This window comes from Carlito syrichta, unplaced genomic scaffold, assembly GCF_000164805.1.
Source record: "Carlito syrichta isolate Samal-C Ts95f unplaced genomic scaffold, Tarsius_syrichta-2.0.1 Scaffold142937, whole genome shotgun sequence".
Taxonomy (NCBI): domain Eukaryota; kingdom Metazoa; phylum Chordata; class Mammalia; order Primates; family Tarsiidae; genus Carlito; species Carlito syrichta.
In genome coordinates, this window is record NW_007087033.1 from 89267 (window position 1) to 112187 (window position 22921).

Below are 22921 nucleotides of genomic sequence, written 5' to 3' on the forward strand. Positions count from 1 at the left end.
CCGCTCCCGGCTGGCTTCGCAGGTCCGGGCTCTCCCCGGCTCGGTCGTGTCCCGTAACCCGGGATGATCGCCCCACCCCGAGACTCGGTGTTCCCGGGTTGAGCCGGCCCAGGGCAGGGCGAGAGCCGAGCGGCTGGCAGGTGGCTCCTCTAAGCGTCGCGGGTGCCTTGCTCCTTCCGCGCCTTGGCTTCTTCCCGGGGTAGGAGGCCCAGCTGTGTCCCCGAGGACTCGGCCTGGACGCATCGCCTTCCCTCTGGCCTCGGGATGAGGGAGGGAGATTCGGGCTCCACTGGAGGCTCCGTGACGGGGCCTCAGCGTCCTCTGGGTGGTTTCTGGGACCAGCAGCCTCCCTGGGTCCCTTCCCGAAGCTGCCTGGGCGTGTCTGGGGAGCCCCGAGAGTGTGCTGCTGGAGGCTGGCTGGCAGTGCTGGTCTCCTCTGAACCGAGTCACGCGTGCAGTGCCCTGGCCGGCGGCTGACACTTCCTCGCTCTGCCCAGGAGCAGGCCGGGCTTTTGCCATGGGGCACTGCCGCCTCTGCCATGGGAAGTTCTCCTCCAGGAGTCTGCGCAGCATCTCTGACGAGGCGCCCGGGGAGAGGTCATCCCCAGGGGAGCATGTCTTCATCAGGGACTTCCAGCGCCTGCTGGGGGTGGCAGTCTGCCAGGACCCAGCTTTGTCTCAGTTTGTCTGCAAGAGCTGCCACGCCCAATTCTACCAGTGCCACAGCCTCCTCAGGTCTTTCCTGCAGAGGGTCAACGTCGTCCCAACTGGACTTCTGAAGCCTTGTGCGAAGTAGGCACCCACCATTTGTCAGGGCATGTTCAGCGCCTCAACCCCCTGCGTGCTGGGTGCTGCGGGGGCCAGGGGATGTCTCAGGAGCCTGTGGGTAGGGTGAATAGGCTGTGCCCAACTCAGCGGGAGCCACCACCGGACTGTGGGGAGCAAGGAGGAACGGGGTGAGGGGCACCCCTTGGAAAAGGGATGGGGATCCCCAGGAAAGGGTTCTGACTGGAGATGGCTGGTGAGGCTCGTGACCTTGAGAGGCTCTGGGCAAGGACTGCTGTGAGCCAGGGCTGCTCCTGCTCATGGCTGCACTGATGCTTTGCAGGGTCGGTGCCCAGCCCCTTGCAGAGACCGAGGAGGGAGCATGTCTGGGTGAGTCTGCTCCTGGTGTGAGGGTGGGCTTGTGAGGTTGGGCCGGGGGCTGATAGGCCGTGGGGCTGATGTCTCTGTTGACTCTCCTCAGTGGAGCTGATCACTTCAAGCCCCCAGTGCCTGCATGGCTTGGTGGGGTGGGTGCACGGACACGCAGCCGGCTGCAGGGCCCTGCCCAGCCTGCAGAGGACACTGTCCTCCGAGTATTGTGGCATCATCCAGGCTGTGTGGGGCTGCGACCAGGGCCACGACTACACCATGGACGCCAGCTCCAGCTGCAGGGCCCTCTTACTGGACAGCGCAGTGGCCGTCAAGCGGGCCTGGGACAAGGAGACAGCACCATGGCTCACCCAGAACCAAGGGTCCAACCCCACTGGGGCTGCCTCTCAGATCTCCCAGGGCAGAGGAACAGGGACCGCAGTTGGGGCTGAGACCAAGACCCTGTCCAGCACTGATGTGGTCCAGTCTCCTCCAGATGGCAACGCTGTGGGGCCTGGGCCAGGCTCCCCACCACAGCCAAGTCTGCCCCTCAGCGGGGCTCCAGGTAGGAGGGACTTCTGGCCTGTGCTGGACCAGGTTTCTGTGTTCCTGAGCAGGCAGCGTTTATAGCAGAAAGGGCCATCTCCCCCATCTGGGTGGTGGTCAGGGTGTGGTGGGAAGCGAACTGGTGGACAGGACGTGGCAGCCGGGCTAAGGGCTTCCTCACAGGGTTCTGCAGCTGCCTGCCATATCAGGGAGGGCTGCCAGTCTCAGCTTCTTGGTCCACCAGCAGGCCCTTTCTCAGCAGTTCCTTTCTCAGCAGTTCCTCTAGAGACACGCTAGGGCATCTAGCATTTCTCTGACCTTGTTCTTGGGGCCAAGGGCTCTGGCTGTTCTTGTGGGCCGCGGCTGCGGGGACTGAGGGAGAGAGAATGGGGTCCTTGTTTTCTTGGATATGGGGGAAGAGAACAGCTGTTGCCTCTGCGGCGGCTGCTCTGGGCCAGCTGCATGTCATTCCTTGGTCCTCAGCCAGCAGCCCAGTGACACACTCATGTGGGCCAGTGTGGACAGGCCTCTTCTGCTGATAGGCCAAGGGGAAACACAGGGCCCTTGTTTGGGGCCCAGAGCCCACAGCACCATAGGTGGGTACAGTTGCTTGTGGATGTGGTGTTAGGAGGCCAGGGCCAGTGTCCTGTCCTTGTGTGAATGTACACTGTGCACATGGGCACTTGGCACCCCCTGGCAAGCCCTCAGTGGAACTTTATAAAAGCTTGGCTAGCTGGGTGCGATAGCTCAGCCTGTAATCCCAGCACTTTGGGAGGCAGAGGTGAGAGCTCAGGGGTTTGAGACCAGCCTGGGCAATGTGGTGAGACCTCGTGTCTACAATAAATCAAAAAATTAGCTGGGCGTGGTGGCACGCACCTGTAGTTCCAGCTACTTGGAAGGCTGAGGTGAAAGGATCCCCTGAGCCCGGCAGGTTGAGGCTGCAGTGGCTGTGAGCATGCTACTGCACTCCTGCCTGGGCAACAGAGCGGGACTCTGACTGAAAAACAAACAAAAACACAGCTATCCTGATGGCTCAGCCAGACGCAGTTGGACACGTGAGTCCATGCAGCTTGGGGACCTCAGTGTGAAACAGAATCACCAGTGTCACGTCTTGGAACTGCTTGGGTTTTTTATACTATGTGTGCAGTACTTTGAGAGCAATAGCTTTTTAAATGTCTCGACGTGTCCTTGGTGCTGCCTGTGCCTGTTCAGGACCTTGTGGGGGATGGGGTCCAGAGTTGGTTGGCATTTGAAGTTAAAAGGCCCCAGGCTCCCGGCAAAGAGGGCTCTTGTTAGGCAGGGTGGTGCCTCCTTGTAGGCGGGGACCTGCTCCTTACTCAGTGTGGTAACAGGAGCCTTGTTCTTTGTTTCTCAGGGCAGTTGGGTGAGAGGCAGTTTCCATCTTCACCCTCGGATGATCGGGTAAAAGACGAGTTCAGTGACCTTTCTGAGGGGTGAGAGAAGAGTGGGTTTAAACAGCCTAACGTTTCTCCTTCACAAACCAAACTCAGCCTTTCTAGGGGCCTGCTGCCCATGCTCTGTTGGGACGCTCCTCTACTTGGGGTGGGGAGTCTAGGGGGCTTCCGAGGCTGCTTATCCCTGTTGGGGGTTCCTGGGTGCTGGGGGGTAGCAGGCCTGAGGCAGAGCTACAGAGGAGCGTTGTGCTGCTTTACCTGGAGCAAGCGAAGGTCGTGTGGCCCCACCTGTCTGAGGCTGGGTGCTTGGCTGCTCCTCCTCTCGGGCCTTAGTTCTCAGCCAGCCCCAGGGTTCCTGTGCCCGAGGATTCTAGCGCTGTATCAGGATGTTGTCCCCTGAGGCAGAGGCTCCTGAGGAGGTGGTGTCCTGAGGAGGTGGTGGAGGATGGACCTGTCTTGGAGGGGACACCATTGGGGTCTCTGGGTTCCTTTATCCACCCCCACCTCTGAGCCGAGAGACAGCAAGGGTGGCTGTGTGCTGGACGGTATTCACACCCTGGCACCCTTGGCCACAATGCAGATACACCTCGTCCTGAGGAGGACAGCCCAGTTTTTGGTGAACTGCAGCAGGGTGCCCAGGCATGAAATAGCTCAGGTGCCCAGGGACACCAGGTGTGGTCTGAGGCTGTCTGGGACAGCGGAAGACTAAATAGAGGCTTATGTTTTAGGGTAAAGGTCACGGGTGTCTTTTTTTTTTGCCTTTACGAACTCTCAAGTGGCTGATCCGCTGTCAGCTGCACAGGTGCTCACAGTTGGAGGGGCGAGGTGGGCGCTTCTCAGAGACTGCTCACAGGAGTCCCACCTGTGAGCATCTCCACACCCTTCTGCCCTATGGAAGAGCTCTATGGGAGGACATGGCCTGTGGGCACTGTAGCTGTGAGCCTGGCTTGCCCTTTCTGTGAGGAAGGGGAATTGGAGGCTTCTTGAGACATTTTTGGGAGAATCAACACATGGGACGTGGACACCTGTTTGTGTCTCTAGATAGGAAGTTGTGTCAGCTGTCGCCTGCCCAGCCCCAGGCTTTGCTGAAGGTTTCTTCTTGATTCCTAGAGACTTCCTGAGTGAAGATGAAAACGACAAGAAGCATAATGCCCAGTCTTCAGACGAGTCCTTTGAGCCTTACCCAGAAAGGAAGTAAGTGTTCAGCCTGGCTGCGAGTGCCTAGGTCTGGCAGAGACATACCTGGGTGACATGGACCCCTGCATCTGTGCCAGGACCCAGAGGCCAAGCTCACAGCCCCTGCTCTGCCTCCCTCAGCTAACTGATTCACATCAGGCCTGGTCTGGCCCAGTGAAATGTGGCTTCTGAGCCTAAGCCAGGGGACCAGTTGAGGGGGGCTGAGGGCCAGATGAGAAGGGGTTCCTCTCAGTTGCCCGTCATGCCTTTTCCTGGAGACCAGTCGAGGGGCCAGGGGCCAGATGAGAAGAGGGTCCTCTTGGCTGCATGTCATGTCTCTTCCTGGTGGTGTGGAACTGGGACCTGGTCTGGGTGCTGTAAGGTGGCTAACAGGCTGGGGGTGGGTACCCCCAAAGCTGGGAATTTATTTATAAAAATTATGGACTTATTCTTACACGTTTAAACTTAAGTCACCTTCAAAGGACTCTCCACCTGATGCAACACATCTATTGAGACACCTTTTCCACTGCTCAAAACAGTGTTTTAACTTAACAGTTTTGGTGCCTGGGACATCACGGCAGACAGCATGGGTGTCAGGGAGCCCTATTGACAAGCCCCAGCCTTGTTCCAGGGAGTTCCTCACTGGTTCCTTCCACCAGTCTGCTCCTGGCTCACATCATGTGGTGTCCTCCTGGAAAACCTTCCCTATGCTGTTTCTCCTTCCTGGGCCACATGTCCTCGGAGGCCCAGGGACAGAGTCCTGTTCTCTCCCTCAACTTGGAGTTGGGCACTGACTTCCATGGCTGGGCAGCCATGGTCCACTTCCTTTCTGTGTCAATTCTAAGACCTTGCTTTGACCTTCCTCTTTTAGGGATTTGTTTTCTCTCCTCAGAATGTTGGGTCCTGGCAGGAGGGCTGGTTTTGACTTGTTTTACTCTGCTTGCAGCCCTGTGCCTAGGAATACCCAAAACATGATGACCGATTTGGTCATTGTCCTTGAGCATTTCACAATCCAGAACGAAAACCCAAAGAGTAAGCAGCTCTGAGCCTCACAGGAAGAAAATCCTGCAAGGGCTGAGAAGTAAACTTGACTTCCTTTTTTCGTTTAAGTTCTGAAAAGAGAAGCAGGAGGAGGAGAGCAGGAGACATGGGAATAGATCAAAATCAGAATGCAGGGCTGAGCCAGAAGTGCTCCAGCAAGCCTCAGGGTGGACAGCATGCTGACCCGGGGCCAAGAGGGAATTGTCAGGAGTCCCTGCCTTCAGATCTGTTCCCAGGAACCATGGCTGGGGGGAGCCCCACTCCCTGTGAAGTGACCTTCCCAGGCTGAGTTTGAATCCCAGGTCACAGCCCAGAGTTCGCATCTCTCTGTCTCACTGCCCAGAAGGTCTGGGGTCGCTGGTGTGGGGAATGCTGGGGACCGGGATAGGAGGGGACAGGTGGGCCCTTTCTCCAGATAGAGGCAGGCTCAGAGGACGATGGGACAGCACACTTGTAGTGCATCACTGGTCCCTTTGGGACCCCAGGAATCAAACAAATATGTACTTTGGAACAGGGATATGTGAGATACAAGGGGGGAACCCAAAAACCCTAGAATTTGTTTATAAAAATCGTGCATTCTTGCATGTTTAAACTTCAGTCACCTTCAAAAGATTCTCCTTCTGATGTAATACACCTATCGAGACACCTTTTCCACTGTTTAGAACAGTGTTCTAACTCATCAATTTTGATGTCTTTTAGTGCTTCTGCCATTTTTTGTTTCACCTCTTCCACATTAGCAAAATGTTTCCCTTTGAGGACTTTTTTCATCTGGGAAACAAAGAAAAAGTCCCTTGGGGCAAGATAGGTGACTAGGGAGGGTGGGGCTTGGAGGTGGGCCCAAATAATTTTTTTTTTTTGAGTGGGAGTCTCACTCTGTCGCCTAGACTGGAGTGCAGTGGCCGTTCCTGGCCACCGCGCCTCGACCTGCTGGGCTCCAGCAATCCTTCCGCCTCAGCCTTCTGAGTAGCCGGAATTACAGTTGCGTGCTACCACGCCCGACTGATTTTTGATGTATTGTAGAGATGAGGTCTCGCCAATTTGCCCAGGTGGGTCTCGAACCCGCAGGCTCAGGCAATCCACTCACCTCAGCCTCCCAAAGGCACGGGATTACAGGCGGAGCCACCGAGCCCGGCTTCCAAATAATTTTTTATAGAGAAGGCTGGTCGTGAACTCGTGGGTTTAAGTGATCCTCCTGCCTCGGCCTCCTAAAGCACTGTGACTATGAATGTGAGACACTGTGCCTGGTCCCTTTCCTCATTTTTTTTTTTGAGTTGGAGTCTCAATATGTCGCCCAGGCTGGAGTGCAGTGCCACTCTCACAGCCACCCCAACATCGACCTGCTGGGCTCCAGCGATCCTTCTGCCTCAGCCTTCCAAGTAGCTGGAACTACAGGTGTGCACTACCATACTCAGCTAACTTTTTTTTAATTGTAGAAACAAAGTCTCGTCAAGTTGCCTGGGCTGGTCTTGAACCCGTGGGCTCTAGCAATCCACTCACCTTAGCCTCCCAAAATGCTGGGATTACAGGCTGAGCCACTGAACCTGTCTTTGCTCTTTTTTTTTTTTTTTTGAGAAATCAGGATTTGACAGGATAGAAAAGCTCCCACAGTGGGAGGGGACCCGAAGGGGTTGCCTTGCTCATTTAATTGGGTTGGCTTTATGCTCTTATAGGAGTTCTGTATGTGTTCTGGATATTACGCCCTGATAGCTGTGGTATATGACTTACAGGTATTTTCTCGAATTCTGTGGGTGTCTTTACACTCTCTTGATTGTGTCCTTAGATGCACATATCTTTAAATTTTGATAAAATTCATTTACCAATTTTTACTTTTGTTATCTGAGCTTTTGGTGTCATATTTAAGGAACTATTTCTAAACTCACAGTCATGACCATTTGCCCATTTTGTGTGTGTGGTTTTTTTTTTTTGAATCAGGGTCTCACTCTGTTGCCCAGGCTGGAGTACAGTGGCATGATCATGGCTCACCGCGGCCTTGAACTCCTTGAACTCACTCCTTCTGTCTCAGCCTTCCAAGTAGCTGAGACTATAAGCATGTACTACTATGCCCAGCTAAATTTTTATAATTTTTTTGTAGACATGCCCAGATAAATTTTATGTTTTATAGTGATGGCATCTCATTACGTTATCCGGGGTGGTCTTAAGTGATCCTCCTGCCTTCGCCTCCCAAAGCACTATGAATGAGCCACTGTATCTGGCCTGTCCCTGCTTTCTTTCTTTTTTTTTTTTTGAGTTGAAGTTTCACGCTAGTCATCCAGACTGGAGTGCAGCGGCATGCTCTCGGCCATCGCAGCCTTGATCTTCTGGGTTTAGGTGATCCTTCCACTTCAGCCTTCTAAGTACAGGCCACCATGCCTGTCTAGTTTTTTTGTGACTTATTGTAGAGACGAGGTCTCACCAAGTTGCCCAGGCTGGTCTGTCCCTGCTTTCTTCTAAGAGTTTTATAATTTTAGCTTTTAGATTTAGGTCATGGTCCATTTGTGTTCATTTTTGTCTGCTGTGAGATAGGGTCCAACTTCATTCTTTTGCATGTGTATACCCAGGTGTCCCAGTACCATTTGTGGAAGAGAACATTTTGCCCCATTGAATGGTCTTTGCACCCTTGTTGAAAATCAGTAGGTCATACGTGAGAGTTAGTGGTCTCAGTTCTGTTTGATTTGTCTGTATGTCTATCCTTATGCCAGTGACACAGTTTTGATTAGTGTAGCTTTGTAGTTAGTTTGGGAAACAGAAAGTTTGAGTCTTCCAACATTGTTTTTCAGATTTGTCTTGACTATTCAGTGTGCCTTGAAATTCTATGTTAAATTTAGGATGGGAAGGCTGGGTACGTGGCCTTCACCTGTAATTCTAGCACTTTGGGGAGGCCAAGGGGGGAGGATTGCTTGAATCTAGGAGTTCCAGAGCAGCCTAGGCAACATAGTGACACCTCATCTCTACAAAAAAAAATTTTTTTTTTTTGAGTTGGAGTCTCTCTCTTGTCGCCCAGGCTGGAGTGCTGCGGCACACTCATGGCCACTGCGGCTTCCACCTGGTGGTCTTAGGTGATCCTTCCCCCTCAGCCTTCCAAGTAGCTGGAACTGCAGACGCATGCTACCACATATGGCTAGTTTCTGTGATTTATTGTAGAGATGAGGTCTCACCAAGTTGCCCAGGCTGGTCTCGAACTTGCAGGTTCAGGCAATCCTCTCACCTTGGCCTCCCAAAGTGCTGGGCTTATAGGCTGAGCCACCACGCCTGGCCAAAAAATTTTTTTAATTTTTAGTAGCTGTAATCTCAGCCACACAGGAGGCTAAGACAGAAGGATTGCCTGAGCCCAGGATGTTGAGGCTGCAGTGATTGTGCCACTGTATTCCATCCTGGGCAAAACTCCAAGACACACACACACACACAAAATGGGTTTTTTCACCTCTACCAAAAAGAAAAAAAAAAAGCAAAAACAAAACTCTGACTGGGGGCTGGGATTTTGACAGGGATGGGGATGAATCTGTAGAAGTATTGTCATCTTAACAATACTAGTTCTTATTAATGGATTGTAGAAACATTCTAAATATAAATGGGGTATCTTTCCATTGTGCCTATTTTTGGGGGGCAATGTTCTGTAGATTTCAGTGTACAAGTCTTCTATCTTGGTTAAATTTATTCCTTAGTATAAATTATTCTTTTTGATGGCATTATAAAGGAGTTTTTGTTTTGTTGGAGTCTCACTTTGTTGCCCAGGCTGGGGTACAGTGGCACACTCACGGCCACCCCAGTGTTGACATGTTAGGCTTAGGCGATCCTTCCACCTCAGCCTTCCAAGTAGCTGAACTGCAGGCGTGCACTACCACACCCAGCTCATTTTTTTATTTATTGTAGAGATGAGGTCTTGCCAAGTTGCCCAGGAGTTCTCGAACCCGTGGGCTCAGGCGATCCCCTCACCTTGGCCTCCCAAAGTGCTGGGATTACAGACGTGAGTCACCGTGCCCAGCCTATTCTCTATTTCCTTTTTGAATTGTTCATCAGTAGTATTTAGAAATATAACTGAGACCGGGCTTGGTGGCTCAGCCTGTAATCCCAACATTTTGGGAGGCCAAGGCGAGTGGATTGTCTGAGCCCACAGGTTCGAGACCAACCCAGGCAGCCTGGCGAGACCTTGCCTCTACAATAAAATAATAAATACCCGGGCGTGGTAGTGCGCATCTGTAATTCTGGCTACTCGGAAGGCTGAGGCGGGAGGATCACTGGAACTCAGAAGGTCGACACTGGGATGGCCATGTGCGTGCGTGCCACTGCACTCCAGCCTGGGCAAAGAAGTGAGACTCCAACTCATAAATAAGAAAATAATTGGCTTTTTAATATGGATTTTGTACCCTGCAACTTTGCTGAGATCATTTTGTGTTTGTGTCCTTGTGGTTTTCTATTGTAAGACTATGTCATCTGTAAATAGAGATTATTTTTTTCCTTTTTTTCTTTTGAGTCAGTGTCTCACTCTGTCGCCCAGACAGGAGTGCAGTGCCACGCTCATGGCCACTGTAGTCTTAACCTGCTGGGCTCAGGCGATCCTTCTACCTCATCCTTCCAAGTAGCTGGAACTACAGGCAGGTGCTACCACATGTGGCTAATTTTTTTTTTTTTTTTTTGAGTTGGAGTCTCACTCTGTCACCCAGACTGGAGTGCAGTGGCCGCTCCCGGCCACCGCAGCCTCGCCTGCTGGGCTCCGGCAATCCTTCCGCCTCAGCCTTCCAAGTAGTCGGAATTACAGGCATGCGCTACCACGCCCGGCTGGTTTTTTGATTTATTGTAGAGATGAGGTCTCGCCTGCCCAGGCGGGTCTCGAACCCGCAGGCTCAGGCAATCCACTCACCTCAGCCTCCCAAAGGGGCGGGATTACAGGCTGAGCCACTGAGCCCAGCCTGGCTAATTTTTTGATTTGTTGTAGAGATGAGGTCTCGCCAAGTTGTCCAGGCTGGTCTCGAACCCCTGGGTTTAGGCAATCCTCTCACCTTGGCCTCCCAAAGTGTTGGGATTACAGGCTTGAGCCACTGCGCTCAGGCAGAGATCATTTTTCTTTCCCAATTTTTCCTTTTCTTGCCCATTTGGATTTGGGTGGGGCCTCCAGTTCCATGCTAACGGTGGTGAGGGTGGACACCTGTGTCTTATTTTTGGTCTTAGAGGAAGAGCTTTCAGTCTTCCACCCCCAAGTGTGATGTCTGCTGTTGGGTTTTCACATAGGGACTTTAACATGGTAAGGAAGTTGCCTTCTATTCCCAACAGAGATTTCCTGAAATGTCTGGATCCAAAAAGGAAGCAAGTCTCTGTCTCTGAGTCTTCTGATGGACACGGGGGTCTGCTGCATCTGTGCTGGTCCCTTAGCCTGATGGACCAGCTGTATTGTACCGTCCCCAGGTTTTGGGGGACAGGGTCCCCACTGCCCTGGCCCCAGCAGCTGCTCTAAGAACACAGGTGGGTCTCGCTGCAGCCAAGGCGCTTCTCAAGCTCTGCCTGGTTGTTGTGAGTCCCATGATAGTGGATTCTGAGCTTTTTCTGTCATGAGGTTTTGGTGAAGGATTTGGCCCCTACATGTCCCGATTGTACCATCTTCTGTGATGTCTCCAGTTTTCGCTTTTGACGCTTAGGATGGAAGGAAAGCTTCATTCAGAGAACCCACCCCGTGACCAGTGTGGGTCATGCTCTGCCCTCCTCCCTGGGCTGTGTCCCTTCCTGATGTGTCAGGTCCCAGGCCTCTTCCCAGATTTGTGGCTTTGGTGGCTGTGGGTAGATTTGAGGGCCAGCCAGTGAATGCAGAAGCAGCTCGGTCATGGTAACTTGAGAAAAACCATGTCTTTCATGTTTGAAGAGAGACAAGAAGTATTTGCGGTAGCGATCAGAAACATCACTGAGTCCCAGCATATCTTTATTTTCAGAGTCTCTGGTAAGAAGAGTGAAAGCAAAGAAGCCAAGAAATCTGAAGAACCAAAAATTCGGAAGAAACCTGGGCCCAAACCCGGATGGAAGAAAAAGATCCGTTGTGAGAGGTGAGAGGGCTGGAGTGTGGGGCCTCCCTGCCCGTTGGGGCCGAGCCTCCACATGTGCTCTGCATTGCAGGGAGGAGCTTCCCACCATCTACAAGTGTCCTTACCAGGGCTGCACAGCCGTGTACCGAGGGGCTGATGGCATGAAGGTGAGGAGCAGGTGCACCTGACTGAGGCGTGACAGGTGTCAGTGTGAACCAGGGGGAGGCATCAGGGGGCTTCTGCAGAGCCGGGCAGACTTGTGTGACCTAGGCTAGTGGAGACTTGAGGCTGGGGGAAGCTAGAGGACGAGGCTCCCACTGTAGATGCCCCATGGGTCCACAGGTGTCCTGGAGTAAAGCTGTGAAGGAGCCAGTGGAATGAGGAATAGCCAGATCTGTCTTCCTGCCAGAGGGTCAGCCCTCCCTGCTGAGGGCATCAAGGGGATACATGGGAGGTGGAATGCTCTGCTTGGCCCAGTGGCCCTTTGTCCTGGAGGGCCACTGAGTCTCTCGCTGGGTCCCTCCCACAGAAGCACATCAAGGAGCACCATGAGGAGGTCCGAGAGAGGCCCTGTCCCCACCCTGGCTGCAACAAGGTGTTCATGATCGACCGATACCTGCAGCGCCATGTGAAGCTCATCCACACAGGTGCCTGCGCGGCCACACTGGGAGGGCAGATCCAGGCACAAAGCCAGAGGCCCATACCCTCTTTCCATTCCTACAGCCTCCCTACCTCCACCCCTGAGGCTGCCTTGTACCAAGACCCAGATAGCTGATGGTGGGCACACTTCCTGGAGACCTGAGGCTATGTCTTGGTATCCCGTGGCCTCAGTTGCTCCTAGGTCCTGTAGGTAGATGAAAGTAGTGGCCATGTGTCATGTGAATCTACCCCCCACCTTGTAAATCACAGAATCCCCCATTTCTTCAGCATCTAGACAGTTCATCAACACCGTTGGCTAAGAAATCCTGGTGCCCTTTTGCAAGTTTACTTTTTGAATAACAATATGTTTCTTGGATTATAAAAGTAACCGTGCATTGCAGAAATTGTGAAAAATACGAAAGGCACAGATAGTAAGCACCACTCCATCACACAATAAATAGCACCATTCACACTTGGGGGCTTATTCCTGAGTTTTTCTGTGTATACATTCTAACCTTGGGTTCGTATTGTATAATCATCACAATCTTCTGATGCCACCTCAACCGCAAAGATGTGATCTGGCCAACACCACTTTAGGAAGCAGAATTACACAAGGCACCTGCTGCCTCCTGCTCCACCCTGTCCACACTCCTGACTCAATATTCCTCCCCATGGAAAAGATTTGTTGCATATGTTTGAACTGTATGGACCCACATAGATGCAAACTTGCAGGTCTGTGGGCTCCAGTGGATGCTTCGTATGGGGATGACTTCTAGAACACAACAGTAGCTGACAGTTGATACCTAGATAGCCTTATTGACTTGGCTTCTTCTAACAATCTGTGGTCAAGTAAATGGATGTCTACTTAAGTTTACCTTTAGAAACAGGCCTCAGGTGTACAAGCTGATGAAGGAAAGACCTAGGTACCTGGCAGAGCAACAGCACCACTTGAAGGCCTTATGAACCCACTGTTCTGTGTCAGGGCTGTCTTTCCACCATAAATACATTCAGGCCCTCAAAGGCCCCTGGCTTGGGCATACCTCATTGTGCCCCATGTACTGAGCAGCTTCTCTGGTTAGGATACTTGAAATGTCTTTTCCCATGAGGAGGCTCAAGTACAGCAGTGCCCTTGTTCTCCCACCGTGCTCTTTCAGAGGTGCGGAACTACATCTGTGACGAGTGTGGACAGACCTTCAAGCAGCGGAAGCACCTTCTCGTCCACCAGATGCGCCACTCAGGAGCCAAGCCTTTGCAGTGAGTGTGGGCTAGGCTTTCCGGGGCTGTGGCCTGTGCCGGTGTCTTACCTGCCTCTGTCCCCCAGGTGTGAGGTCTGCGGGTTCCAGTGCAGGCAGCGGGCATCCCTCAAGTACCACATGACCAAGCACAAGGCCGAGACTGAGCTGGACTTTGCGTGTGACCAGTGTGGGCGACGGTTCGAGAAGGCCCACAACCTCAACGTGCACATGTCCATGGTGCATCCGCTGACACAGACCCAGGACAAGGTCTTGCCCCTGGAGGCGGAGCCACCGCCTGGGCCACCAAGCCCCTCTGGGACCACAGAAGGCCAGGCTGTGAAGCCTGAACCCACTTGAGAATGGCAGGAGTCAGGCACCATCAGCAGCCTGAACTCAGGTGTCACCTGGGGCTCCTCACAGCACACCCGACAGCGCAGCTCTGCTTCTCCCTGGAAGAGCACCCGCGGGCACAGCAGTTGCATCAGGCCGGAGGGTGTTGCCCTCCCATGGTGGTGAAGGTGGGCTTGGTGTGCAGCCCATGTAGCCCTTGTTACCTGCTCTGGGACCAGCGGCTCATTTTCCTATAGACACTGAGTAACTCGGGGCCACACACAGACAATAGACAGTTGATTCCTTTTCCCCACTAAAGCAATCGAGGAGGTTTGTAATCCACTTTTTAGTGCAACAAGATCTCCATGTTATGCTTATAATAAATTATTTACAAAGGAGCCGGGCTGGTGTGCGTCACGGGTCCAGTCAGAAGAGATGGGGTTCCTGGTACAGGTCTGTAGAGGACACAGCCTGCTGCCTGCTCAGTAGGGCGGTGCTCACTTCCGGGTCACAGTCCCCACAGTCAGCCAGCAACTGTGAGAAAACACATGTGCTCAGCCTGCAGCCACTTGGACAAGCTACCTGTACCAGCCGTGCCCACAGACCTTGGATAGCAGGGTGCTGGGCTCAGCTGAGACACACTGCCAGTCCTTTGGCTTATGGCCCTGGCAGCTGTGACCTCAAAAGTCAGAACGCTGTGAATTCTCACATATCTAGGTGTTGAAAGCCAGCCCCAAGGTGAGTGTCTTGGTATTACCTCTGCCATGTTTGAGAAGCTCTTTCTTGGGCACCGAGGTATTAATTGCAGCAGAAAAAGACGAGCTTTTGTTATCAACTCTACAGGGCTGTCCTAGAGAGAAGATGGGCAGAGTCACGGGTTGGAGGGCATTCTGAAACAGGATGTGTGCCCCACACCTGCATGCTTTGCTGAATGCTCTTCAGCACTCAGGAGCCTCAGGCTGGGGAGCTCACCTGGAGATAAGCCTGGGCCCTGCCTGCCGGAGGTGACACCGCACTCGTCTCTCCGGCCACAAAGAGCTGGACCAGCTTCAAGTACATGTCAACAGCGACACGCAGAAAGGCCTCTTCCCTAGTGACTGCATCTTCATTAAAGTAGGAGAGAAGGCTAGAGGTAGAGAATGATGACAGATGGCTGAGATGCTGGAAAAGTACGAGGCGTCTGCATCGAGAACATCATCTCATCTGTGGAGCAGAGGAACAGGCCGCCCTTCCCCTCTGGCGGGGGGAACACTGCCCCTTCCCCAACCACACAAAGCCAGCCCGGGGGGCAGGTACCTGTAGAAGGCAAGTGGCAGCAGCCTGCTGTGTTGGTCTGGAGCCACACGAAGGAGGAGTCTCCCCTGCCCAGTGTCTGCAACACAAGAGGAGGCTCAGTTAGCTCTGTGGATGCCTCTGCCCGTTAGCAGTGAGAGACAGCATGTGCTGTTTGGGGATGATACCCTCTTGCTGGGGAGCACAGCCTGGAGACCAGAGGTGGGTGAACAGGCCGACCCCCCGTGACAGGCCTGTGGATACTACTGCCCCAGACTTGTGGCACCCTGGGGTCCAGTGCTCCCGGAAATTCTATTGCTTTAAACAAGTTTGTACTGAATCTGTCCCAACCAAAATGAAGTATATAAACTCAGCAAGAAGATAAACTTTAAAAGATAAGTTGTAAGTGCGCCTCCAGGGGAGCTCACCCTTCATTTGGAAGTGGCTTCTGAAGAGAGTTCTAGAGAATGACAGCTGCCATGGCATCTCAACTGATGCTGACAGGTCACAGGGAACAGGGCGGCCTTGTCCGGCCCTCAGAGGTTTCTTACCACTCTCCGTCAATTGAAAGAGTGCCAGCCAGCATATCCTCCTCTTCTCCAAACATGTGAGAATCTCAGTGCAAATGTCCAGAGCCTTCAGGGAGTCCGAGGTGCCCTGTGACCCAGAAGAAGAGCCCTGAGAATGGCCGACGTGCTGCGCCCCTGCACAGAAGGCGCTAACTCTCAATAAGCCTTTTTTTTTTTAGTTGGCGTCTCTGTCGCCCAGGCTGGAGGGAAATGGCGTGCTCATGGCCACCACAGCCTTAACCTGCTGGGTTCAGGCGATCCTTCCACCTCAGCCTTCCAAGTAGCTGGAACTACAGGTGCGCACTACCACACCCGGCTAATTTTTTTATTTATTGTAGAGATGAGGTCTCGCCAAGTTGCCCAGGCGGGTCTCGAGCCCACGGGCTCAGGCAATTCACTCACCTCAGCCTCCCAAGGCGCGGGATTACAAGCTGAGCCACCGAGCCCGGCTCAATCAGTCTTAAAACTGATGACAACCTAGAGAAGGTGTCACTGAGGCCTCTGGACAAAAGAGGCTCAGGTAAGGCTCAGATGGAAGGCCAGGACCCTCAGACTACAGGCGGCCATGCCAAGACATCAGGAGAAAGGCTCATGGCCTGGAGTGCTCACACTTCAGCAAACACAGGGACTCCTCACACAACCCAGAGACCCGACTTGGAACTGGCTGCCTGGCCCATGCTGGGAGTGGCCCCCTAACTCTTAAGGTGAGACTTACATGTGGGGTCAGATGTGTCGAGATCAGGCCCATCAAGGAAAAAAACAGAAGAAAAACCAGCAGCTGCAAATAAAATATGTGCATCTATTACATTAAAATTGCCTGTGCACCGTAATTCTAAGACCAACACACCCTATTTACTATAGCTAGAGCATAGATCCTTTAAGTGGACCTCAGAAAGAAAGGAAACACTTCCAAACGCCTTTGTTTTTTAGTTGGAGTCTCACTCTGTCACCCAGGTTGAAGGGCAGTGGCACGCTCCCAGCCACCATAGCCTCGACCTGCTGGGCTCCAGCGATCCTTCTGCCTCAGCCTTCCAAGTAGCTGGAACTACAGGCACATGCCACCATGCCCAGCTAATTTTTTAAAAATTTATTGTAGAAATGAGGTCTTGCCAAGTTGCCCAGGCTGCTCTTGAACCCGCAGACTCAGGCAATCCTCTCACCTCGGCCTCCCAAACTGCTAGGATTATAGGCATGAGCCACTGCACCCAGTTTCCAACCACTTTCTTTTTTTTTTGAGTTGGAGTCTCACTCCTTTGCCCAGGCTGGAGTGCAGTGGCACGTACACTCATGGCTACCCCAGTGTCGAACTTATGGGCTCCCGCGATCCTTCCATTTCAATCTTCCGGGTAGCCGGAACTACAGACGCATGCTACCATGCCCAGCTATTTATTAAATTTTTTACTGTAGAGACGAGGTCTCACCAAGTTGCCTGGGCTGGTCTTGAACCCACGAGCTCAGGAAATCCACTTGTCTCACCCTCCCAAAGTGCTGGGATTACAGGCTGAGCCATTGAGCTCGACCTCCAACCACTTTTAAAGAGATAGCTTACTTGAGAATTATTTCCGGATCATATTATATTTGTCTTTAAACAGCTAAAAATTACTAGAGGAAGTGATGGGAACAAGAACCGAGTTACTGGGTATCCTTGGCCATGTGGCCACCTGCAAGGCCCCCTGTCAGGAGCATGTGTGCAGAATCCTTACAGATAAAACACACAGGCTCTGTCTTGACCCAGGGCCCAGCTGGAAGCCATCAAAGTCCCTTCTGACAAAAGGACACACACAACTTGAAAACCTGCTCAGAATACTTGCAGGGTTTTGCAGTATTATTACCAAAACCCTGGCCCTGCCATCACTAGTGTCCAGGCTGGTGTGCCAGCCATGCGCTGTGTGGGACCTGTGTGCTGAGGAGGTCCCCCAGCTCTTCTGGGATGCTGGTTCTAATTCCTGCTCTCCCTTGTCCTCTGGAGTCAGGACTTCCAGACTCTCAGTTCCCCTCACGGGAGCCTTTCATGGCCCAACAAGCAGGGGGTCACCAGGTCTGCAGTCCAGCATGGTCCCAACCTGGAATGGTCCTAGCCTCCTCTTCCTGTTTCTTTCCTCACGCCTGCAGCTGCAGACACCTTCCCTTCTTCCTCATGTCCCCAGAGCCCCTCCTCTGAGCTGTCAACATGCTTAACTGGGGGTGCCCATTAGCAGTGAATCAAGGTTACAGCACCATGAAGAGAGAGAAGGCACCAGTTTGAAGATAACAGCTTTACACTGGGCTGTGGTAAGGATAAAACAAGTTAAATAAAAGCAATTAAGAAAAGAAAGTACGATGGTTTTGTATGAAAACCTATAAACTTGGTGGCAGTTTTACTTCCAAATGTGATAGGAACTATCACTGGAAAAGCAGCATGTCAGGCAAACCCTGTGACACATACCCTCAGAGCCAAGCTTGCGAGAAAGAACCAGATGCTGTGTCTCACCTCTTCTCCCTCACAGTCCAGCTTCTTCAGCTGTCTGATGGCTTCTTCCCCAACTTGTTGAATCTCAAAGTGCAATGCGGCAGCCGAGAGCCAGGCTGGGGCAGGGGCCGGGGAGGCTGCATCAGGGGAGAGGAAGCTGCCAGAGAGAGCCAGGTCGTCATCGTCACAGGACCCTCATCCACGTCCGAATGCCAGTCCCGTTCCGCATGCACTATACTGCCCCCCACCCTCTGGGCTCACCTTTCCCACAGAGGGTATGGGGAGCTTCAGAGTCTGCATCCCCAGCACCCAGCTCTGCCTGAGCTCTGCACAGATGCTGGGGCCATCCCAGAAGCAGGGCCGACACAGAAAGAGGCAGAGCCTGCTCCTGTCCTCTCCTGTGCTGTTGGGCCCCAGCTGCCTAACTTTCAAAGAAGAGGCCTTGGTGCCCTCAGTGCTCCGCACTTGGCCCTGAGACTAGGTCAGCATCCCCTCCCAGGACAGAACAAAGGAGTGTCTGGCTGTGCCTGCCAATATGGTGCCTAACAGTTTACTAGGTTAAAAAATTGGTAGGATGCTGAACGTGATGGCTCATGCTTTAATCCCAGCGATTTGGGAGGCCAAGGTGGGAAGACTGCCTGAGCCCAGGAGTTCTAGACCAGTCTAAACAACATAGGGAGGCCTCATGTCTGCAAAAAAATACAAAAATTAGCTAGGCATAGTAACACATGCCTGTAGTTCCAGCTACTCGGGAGGCTGAGGCAGAAGGGTTGCCTGAGCCCAGGAGGTCAATTAAGGTTGTGGTAAGTCATGATTGTGCTAATGCACTCTAGCCTGGGCGAGAGTGAGATCCTGACTCAAAAATTATAAAAAAAAAAAAAAAAAAGGCAGGAAATTAATGAAATACAATGCAATGGTTTAAGAAACTTTAAACAAGCCAGGCATGGTGGTACGTGCCTGTAATCTCAGCTACTTGGGAGGCCAAGGCAGAGGGATCACTTGAGCCCAGGAGTTTGAGACCAGTTTGGGCAACATAACAAGACCCCATCTCCCCCGCCCCAAAAGAAACCTTTAGGTGATCCGATCTGGTCTCTGTAGAATGAGACTGAGACCTGCTTTCCTTGTTTTTTGGGATGACTATGAGCAGTCCAGCCCTGGGGGACCCTGAGGATTCAGAACCCTAGGCACAGACGTTCTAGGGAGGCCAGGTGGAGCCTAGCAATGCCCTCTGGGAGCACATTCCCCAAGCCCAGCAGGGCTCTGCAGGCTTCAGGCTCGTGGTCCTCAGGAGGGTGGGTAAACTCAGATCATGGCTCCAAGCCCTGAGTATCTGCTGGGTCCACAGGACAGGGTGGCTGAGGATCTGCCCTAGCACATCCCCAAGGCCCCTTTGGGACATCAGATGCAGGAGGGGGGTGGGGGCTGGGACACGCTGAGCAAGATGAGCCCAGCGCACCCAGCCGCCTACACCATTCTCGAGCGCCTCTTCCACCTTCCCACCCAGGACGTCCATGTAGACAGCCAGACCAGGTCCCACAGCACAGTCAGTATCCACACCCTCCTCACATACTTGCTGGCAAACTGCTGGCCTTCCCGCAGCCTCTGCAGCCCCTGGGGCAGTGGGCACTGGCAGTGCCTCCTCCACTGACAGATCAGCACGGGCTCCAGGCGTGGCCACCACAACTCATGGGGAGAGAGTACCAGCAGACAGGTGAGGACGGCTGTCCCGTGGTCATGGGGACCCAGAGCTCCAGAGCACCCCAGGCTGCCGCAGGGCCCACAACCATCCACCCCTTTGTAGCTTCAAAACCAGTATCTTATTGACCTCGTTTAAGGCTCAGGGCGGTTCCATGAGCACCACATGAACCTCATGGATGAAAGACAGGATTTGGAGGAGGAAGGGGCTTGTTAATAAAAGTCGCCATGAGTACAGGGGCCACAGGGTCCCAGAGCTGGGCTGATCTTGTCCTTGATGCCTGCTAAGAGCTGGTGTTTTCAACACTGAATGGCTCATGTACAGTGAGTTCTGCCACCTGGGCTACAGACAACACGAGGGCCAGACCTCTGGGGCACTTGGAGAAAGGTGCTGCTTGGAAGGAAACGGCCCTGAAGTCCCAAGGCAGGGGCTGGTCCGTATTCTACTGATGACACCGATGAGGAGGGAGTCATGTTCCCAGGACTGAGCCAGCTGGGAAGCTGGCCACCTCCTCACATGTCCTGCGCCCTGGACTCAGAGCCTGCTACACTCTGGCAGGGAGCCCCTCTGTGCCCAAGTCCTGTCCTGAGACAGCATCATCAAACAACAGGCAGGGAGCAACTAGACCTCAGTGAAGGCACAACCAAGACAGTGAGCAAATGTGGCTCCCCAAACACCCAGGAGGAGTCTCCCTCATCCCATCACCCCAGGAGACAGAGGAGTCTCCCTCATCCCCAAACACCCCAGGAAACAGCCGGCCTACCAGAGCCGAGATCAGAATTAAGGGGCATTTTGTCTGGCACTCAGTCAACATGAGATTGGCCGTGATGGAGGGGTCCCTGCTGCGTAGACAGGCGTTCAGGAGGCCCTGCAGAAGAGAACACACCAGACGCTCCATTGTCTGCCACCTGCATGACCCCAACAGGAGGAGCCACCCAGGAGTTCTGAGATGGCCGTGGGAAGTGGTGGGGAAGGGGGTTACCTTGAAGAAGTGGGCAGTGATGTCATGGGTCAGGGCACCTCTGTGGCAACAGAAGTTTCTCTGCAAAAGAGTTCAACAATGAGGTGAAAAAGGGACCCCTGGAAAAGGAGCCCAACCGACGTGCAGAGCCACTGCCATGTGATTCAGTCATGGAGAAGGCCTCCAGAAGGCTCAGCAGCCGACATCAGCCCCGCTGGCTGACCTCAGCCTAGATCCACTGGTCATGCTGTCCCAGACCCTTTCCAGTTCATAGCTTCCTCCCCCACACTCTTTTTTAGAGGCAAGGTCTCACTCTCTCACCCAGACTGGGGTGCAGTGGCACAATCATATCTCATTGTAACCTCTATCTCTTAAGCTCAGACAATCCTTCTGACTCAGTCTCCTAAGTGGCTAGGATTACAGGCATGTGCTGCCACATCCAGCCAATTTTTCTTTTTTTTTGAGGGATGGGGTTTCACTGTGTTAGCCCAGGCTGGTCTTGAACTCCTGGCCTCAAGCAGTCCTCCTGCCCTGGTCTCCCAGCATCCTGGGATTACAGGTGTGAGCCACTGTGCCTGTGGCTTTTTAGGCTTTTTTTGAGTTTGAATCTTACTCTGTTGCCCAGACTGGAGTGCAGTGGCACACTCATGACCATGCCAGGTGTAACCTCTTTGAACAGGTCCCCGTGCAGATAGATCCTGTAAACCACCAGCTTTGGCCCACACTGATGTGGGCTCTGGGCGGGAGGTGGGAGGCTGAGAACCATTGCTGAGGACACACCAAGACCCAGCAGCTCCTCTGCCTTCTCTGACCTTTGCTAGAAGAGTACTGCCCATGCTTTTTCAGCTGATTGCTGTCATCTGCCATTCTAAGAGGCTTTCAGAAAAATAGCCTTTGGTAAGAATTTAAAGAAAAACGTAAATGACTTTGAAAGCTTGGCTAATCTCACTTCTTCTCCTTTCCTTATCCCACTTAAAGTGCTTCACAACTGAAATGGAACCTAAATTCAAGCTCTCATCATATGTGTGCATTTTTTTTCTTGAGTTGGAGTCTCACTCTGTCGCCCAGGCTGAAGAGCAGTGGCATGCTCATGGCCACCACAGCCTAGACCTGCTGGTGCTGGGGTCAGGTGATCCTTCTGCCTTAACCTTCCAAGTAGCTGGAACCCAGCTAATTTTTTGACTTATTGTAGAGACGAGGTCTTGCCAAGTTGCCCAGGCTTATCTCAAGCCCATGGGCTCAGGCAATCCACTCACCTCCGCCTCCCAAAGTGCTGGAATTGTAGGCGTGAGCCACTGTGCCTGGCCTGCATTTTCCAAAATAAGGTCTTGGTGGGGCACAGTGGTTCACACCTATAATTCCAGCACTCTGGGAGGACTGCTTGAGGCCAGGAGTTCGAAACCACCCTAGGCAACATAGCAATACCTTGTCTCTACCAAAAAAAAAGTTTTTGGTTTTTTTTTGAGTTGGAGTCTTATTCCGTTGCCCAGACTGGAGTGCAGTGGCACACTCATGGCCACCCCAGCATCGACCTGCTTGACTCTAGCAATCCTTCCGCCTCAGCCTTCCAAGTGGCGGGAATGATAGGTGCGCGCTACCATGCCCAGTCAATTTTTGATTTATTGCAGAGATAAAGTCTCACTAAGTTATCCGGGCTGGTCTTGAACCTGTGGGCTCAGGCAATCCACTTGTCTCAGCCTCCCAAAGTGCTGGGATTATAGGCTGAGCTATCAAGCCCGGCCTAAAAATGTTTTGTTTTGTTTTGTTTTAATTAGCTGGGTATGGTGGCACATAGTTCCAGCTACTTGGGAGGCTAACTCAAGAGGACTACTTGAGTCTTGGAGCTAGAGACTATAGTGAACTGTGAGCATGCCACTGCACTCCAAGCCTGGGCAACAGAGTGAGACCCTGAACCAAAACAAAGGAAAGAAGGCTTTGGGAGAAGCAGCTGCTCTCTGTGAGGGGCATGAACTGGCATCTCCCTGATTCTGACCCACTCAGTCCCTGAAGTCAACCCATCTGCATCAAGCGCCGCCCTTTGCTTTCACTGATTAAGGTTAGGGTGTAGCTTAGGCTGGGCAGAGTCTAAAATGAAAGGAAACAGGGCTACCTGGCAGGCAACAGAGGCTGTCAGATCACCACCTGGCTTGTGTGCATGCCGCATGTGAAAACTGAGAGAAGCGAATGGGGCAGGCCTCACACAGGATTCCAGGGGCTCAGCTCATGAAGCCTGAGGGGAACAGAGGGAATCCACGCGTCCCCTCACGCGGGGTTCCGGGTACCCATCCGACTCTCATAATCCCCACGGCCAGGCCCACATGCCCAGCACCTACCAGTTCCGAGTTGACCAGGTGGAAGAACTCCTCACAGCTGGCAGCGGCTGGCCCGGCCTGGGAGCTGCCAGCAAGCACCGACGGAGGCAGGCGGAGGAGGACCCTGGCGAGACACCA

At 53.0% G+C, this 22921-nt stretch overlaps 2 protein-coding genes across 2 annotated transcripts in view; one reads left to right on the forward strand and one right to left on the reverse strand.

Annotated features, from left to right (window-relative positions):
• The first annotated feature begins 505 nt into the window (after positions 1-505).
• On the forward strand, positions 506-13922 carry ZNF276 (zinc finger protein 276). The gene is made up of 10 exons (XM_008050039.2): positions 506-792; positions 1109-1155; positions 1247-1699; positions 3056-3134; positions 4206-4289; positions 11231-11341; positions 11412-11487; positions 11850-11967; positions 13114-13213; positions 13281-13922. The coding sequence occupies exons 1-10, from the start codon at positions 518-520 to the stop codon at positions 13549-13551; spliced, it is 1614 nt and encodes a 537-aa protein (XP_008048230.1). The 5' UTR covers positions 506-517; the 3' UTR covers positions 13552-13922.
• The window catches only part of FANCA (Fanconi anemia complementation group A), a 71184-nt gene continuing 62114 nt past the window's right edge, over positions 13852-22921 (reverse strand). The window contains exons 33-43 of the mRNA XM_008050038.1: positions 22805-22907; positions 20493-20552; positions 20274-20378; positions 19385-19497; positions 17836-17971; positions 16081-16143; positions 15348-15453; positions 14821-14896; positions 14497-14650; positions 14282-14374; positions 13852-14058 (exon numbers count right to left, since the gene is read on the reverse strand). Coding sequence (XP_008048229.1) covers positions 13951-14058; positions 14282-14374; positions 14497-14650; positions 14821-14896; positions 15348-15453; positions 16081-16143; positions 17836-17971; positions 19385-19497; positions 20274-20378; positions 20493-20552; positions 22805-22907 — 1117 coding nt within the window. The 3' untranslated portion in view covers positions 13852-13950. The remainder of the gene's footprint in view (positions 14059-14281; positions 14375-14496; positions 14651-14820; positions 14897-15347; positions 15454-16080; positions 16144-17835; positions 17972-19384; positions 19498-20273; positions 20379-20492; positions 20553-22804; positions 22908-22921) is intronic.

What these genes read in the sequence shown, in the direction of transcription:
- ZNF276 (XM_008050039.2), top strand. Translation starts at nt 518, where the DNA reads ATGGGGCACTGCCGCCTCTGCCATGGGAAGTTCTCCTCCAGGAGTCTG. An exon ending in GAGCCTTACCCAGAAAGGAA is followed by an intron (nt 4,290 to 11,230) that starts GTAAGTGTTCAG and finishes CTTTATTTTCAG; the next exon opens with AGTCTCTGGTAAGAAGAGTG. An exon ending in GAGGGGCTGATGGCATGAAG is followed by an intron (nt 11,488 to 11,849) that starts GTGAGGAGCAGG and finishes TCCCTCCCACAG; the next exon opens with AAGCACATCAAGGAGCACCA.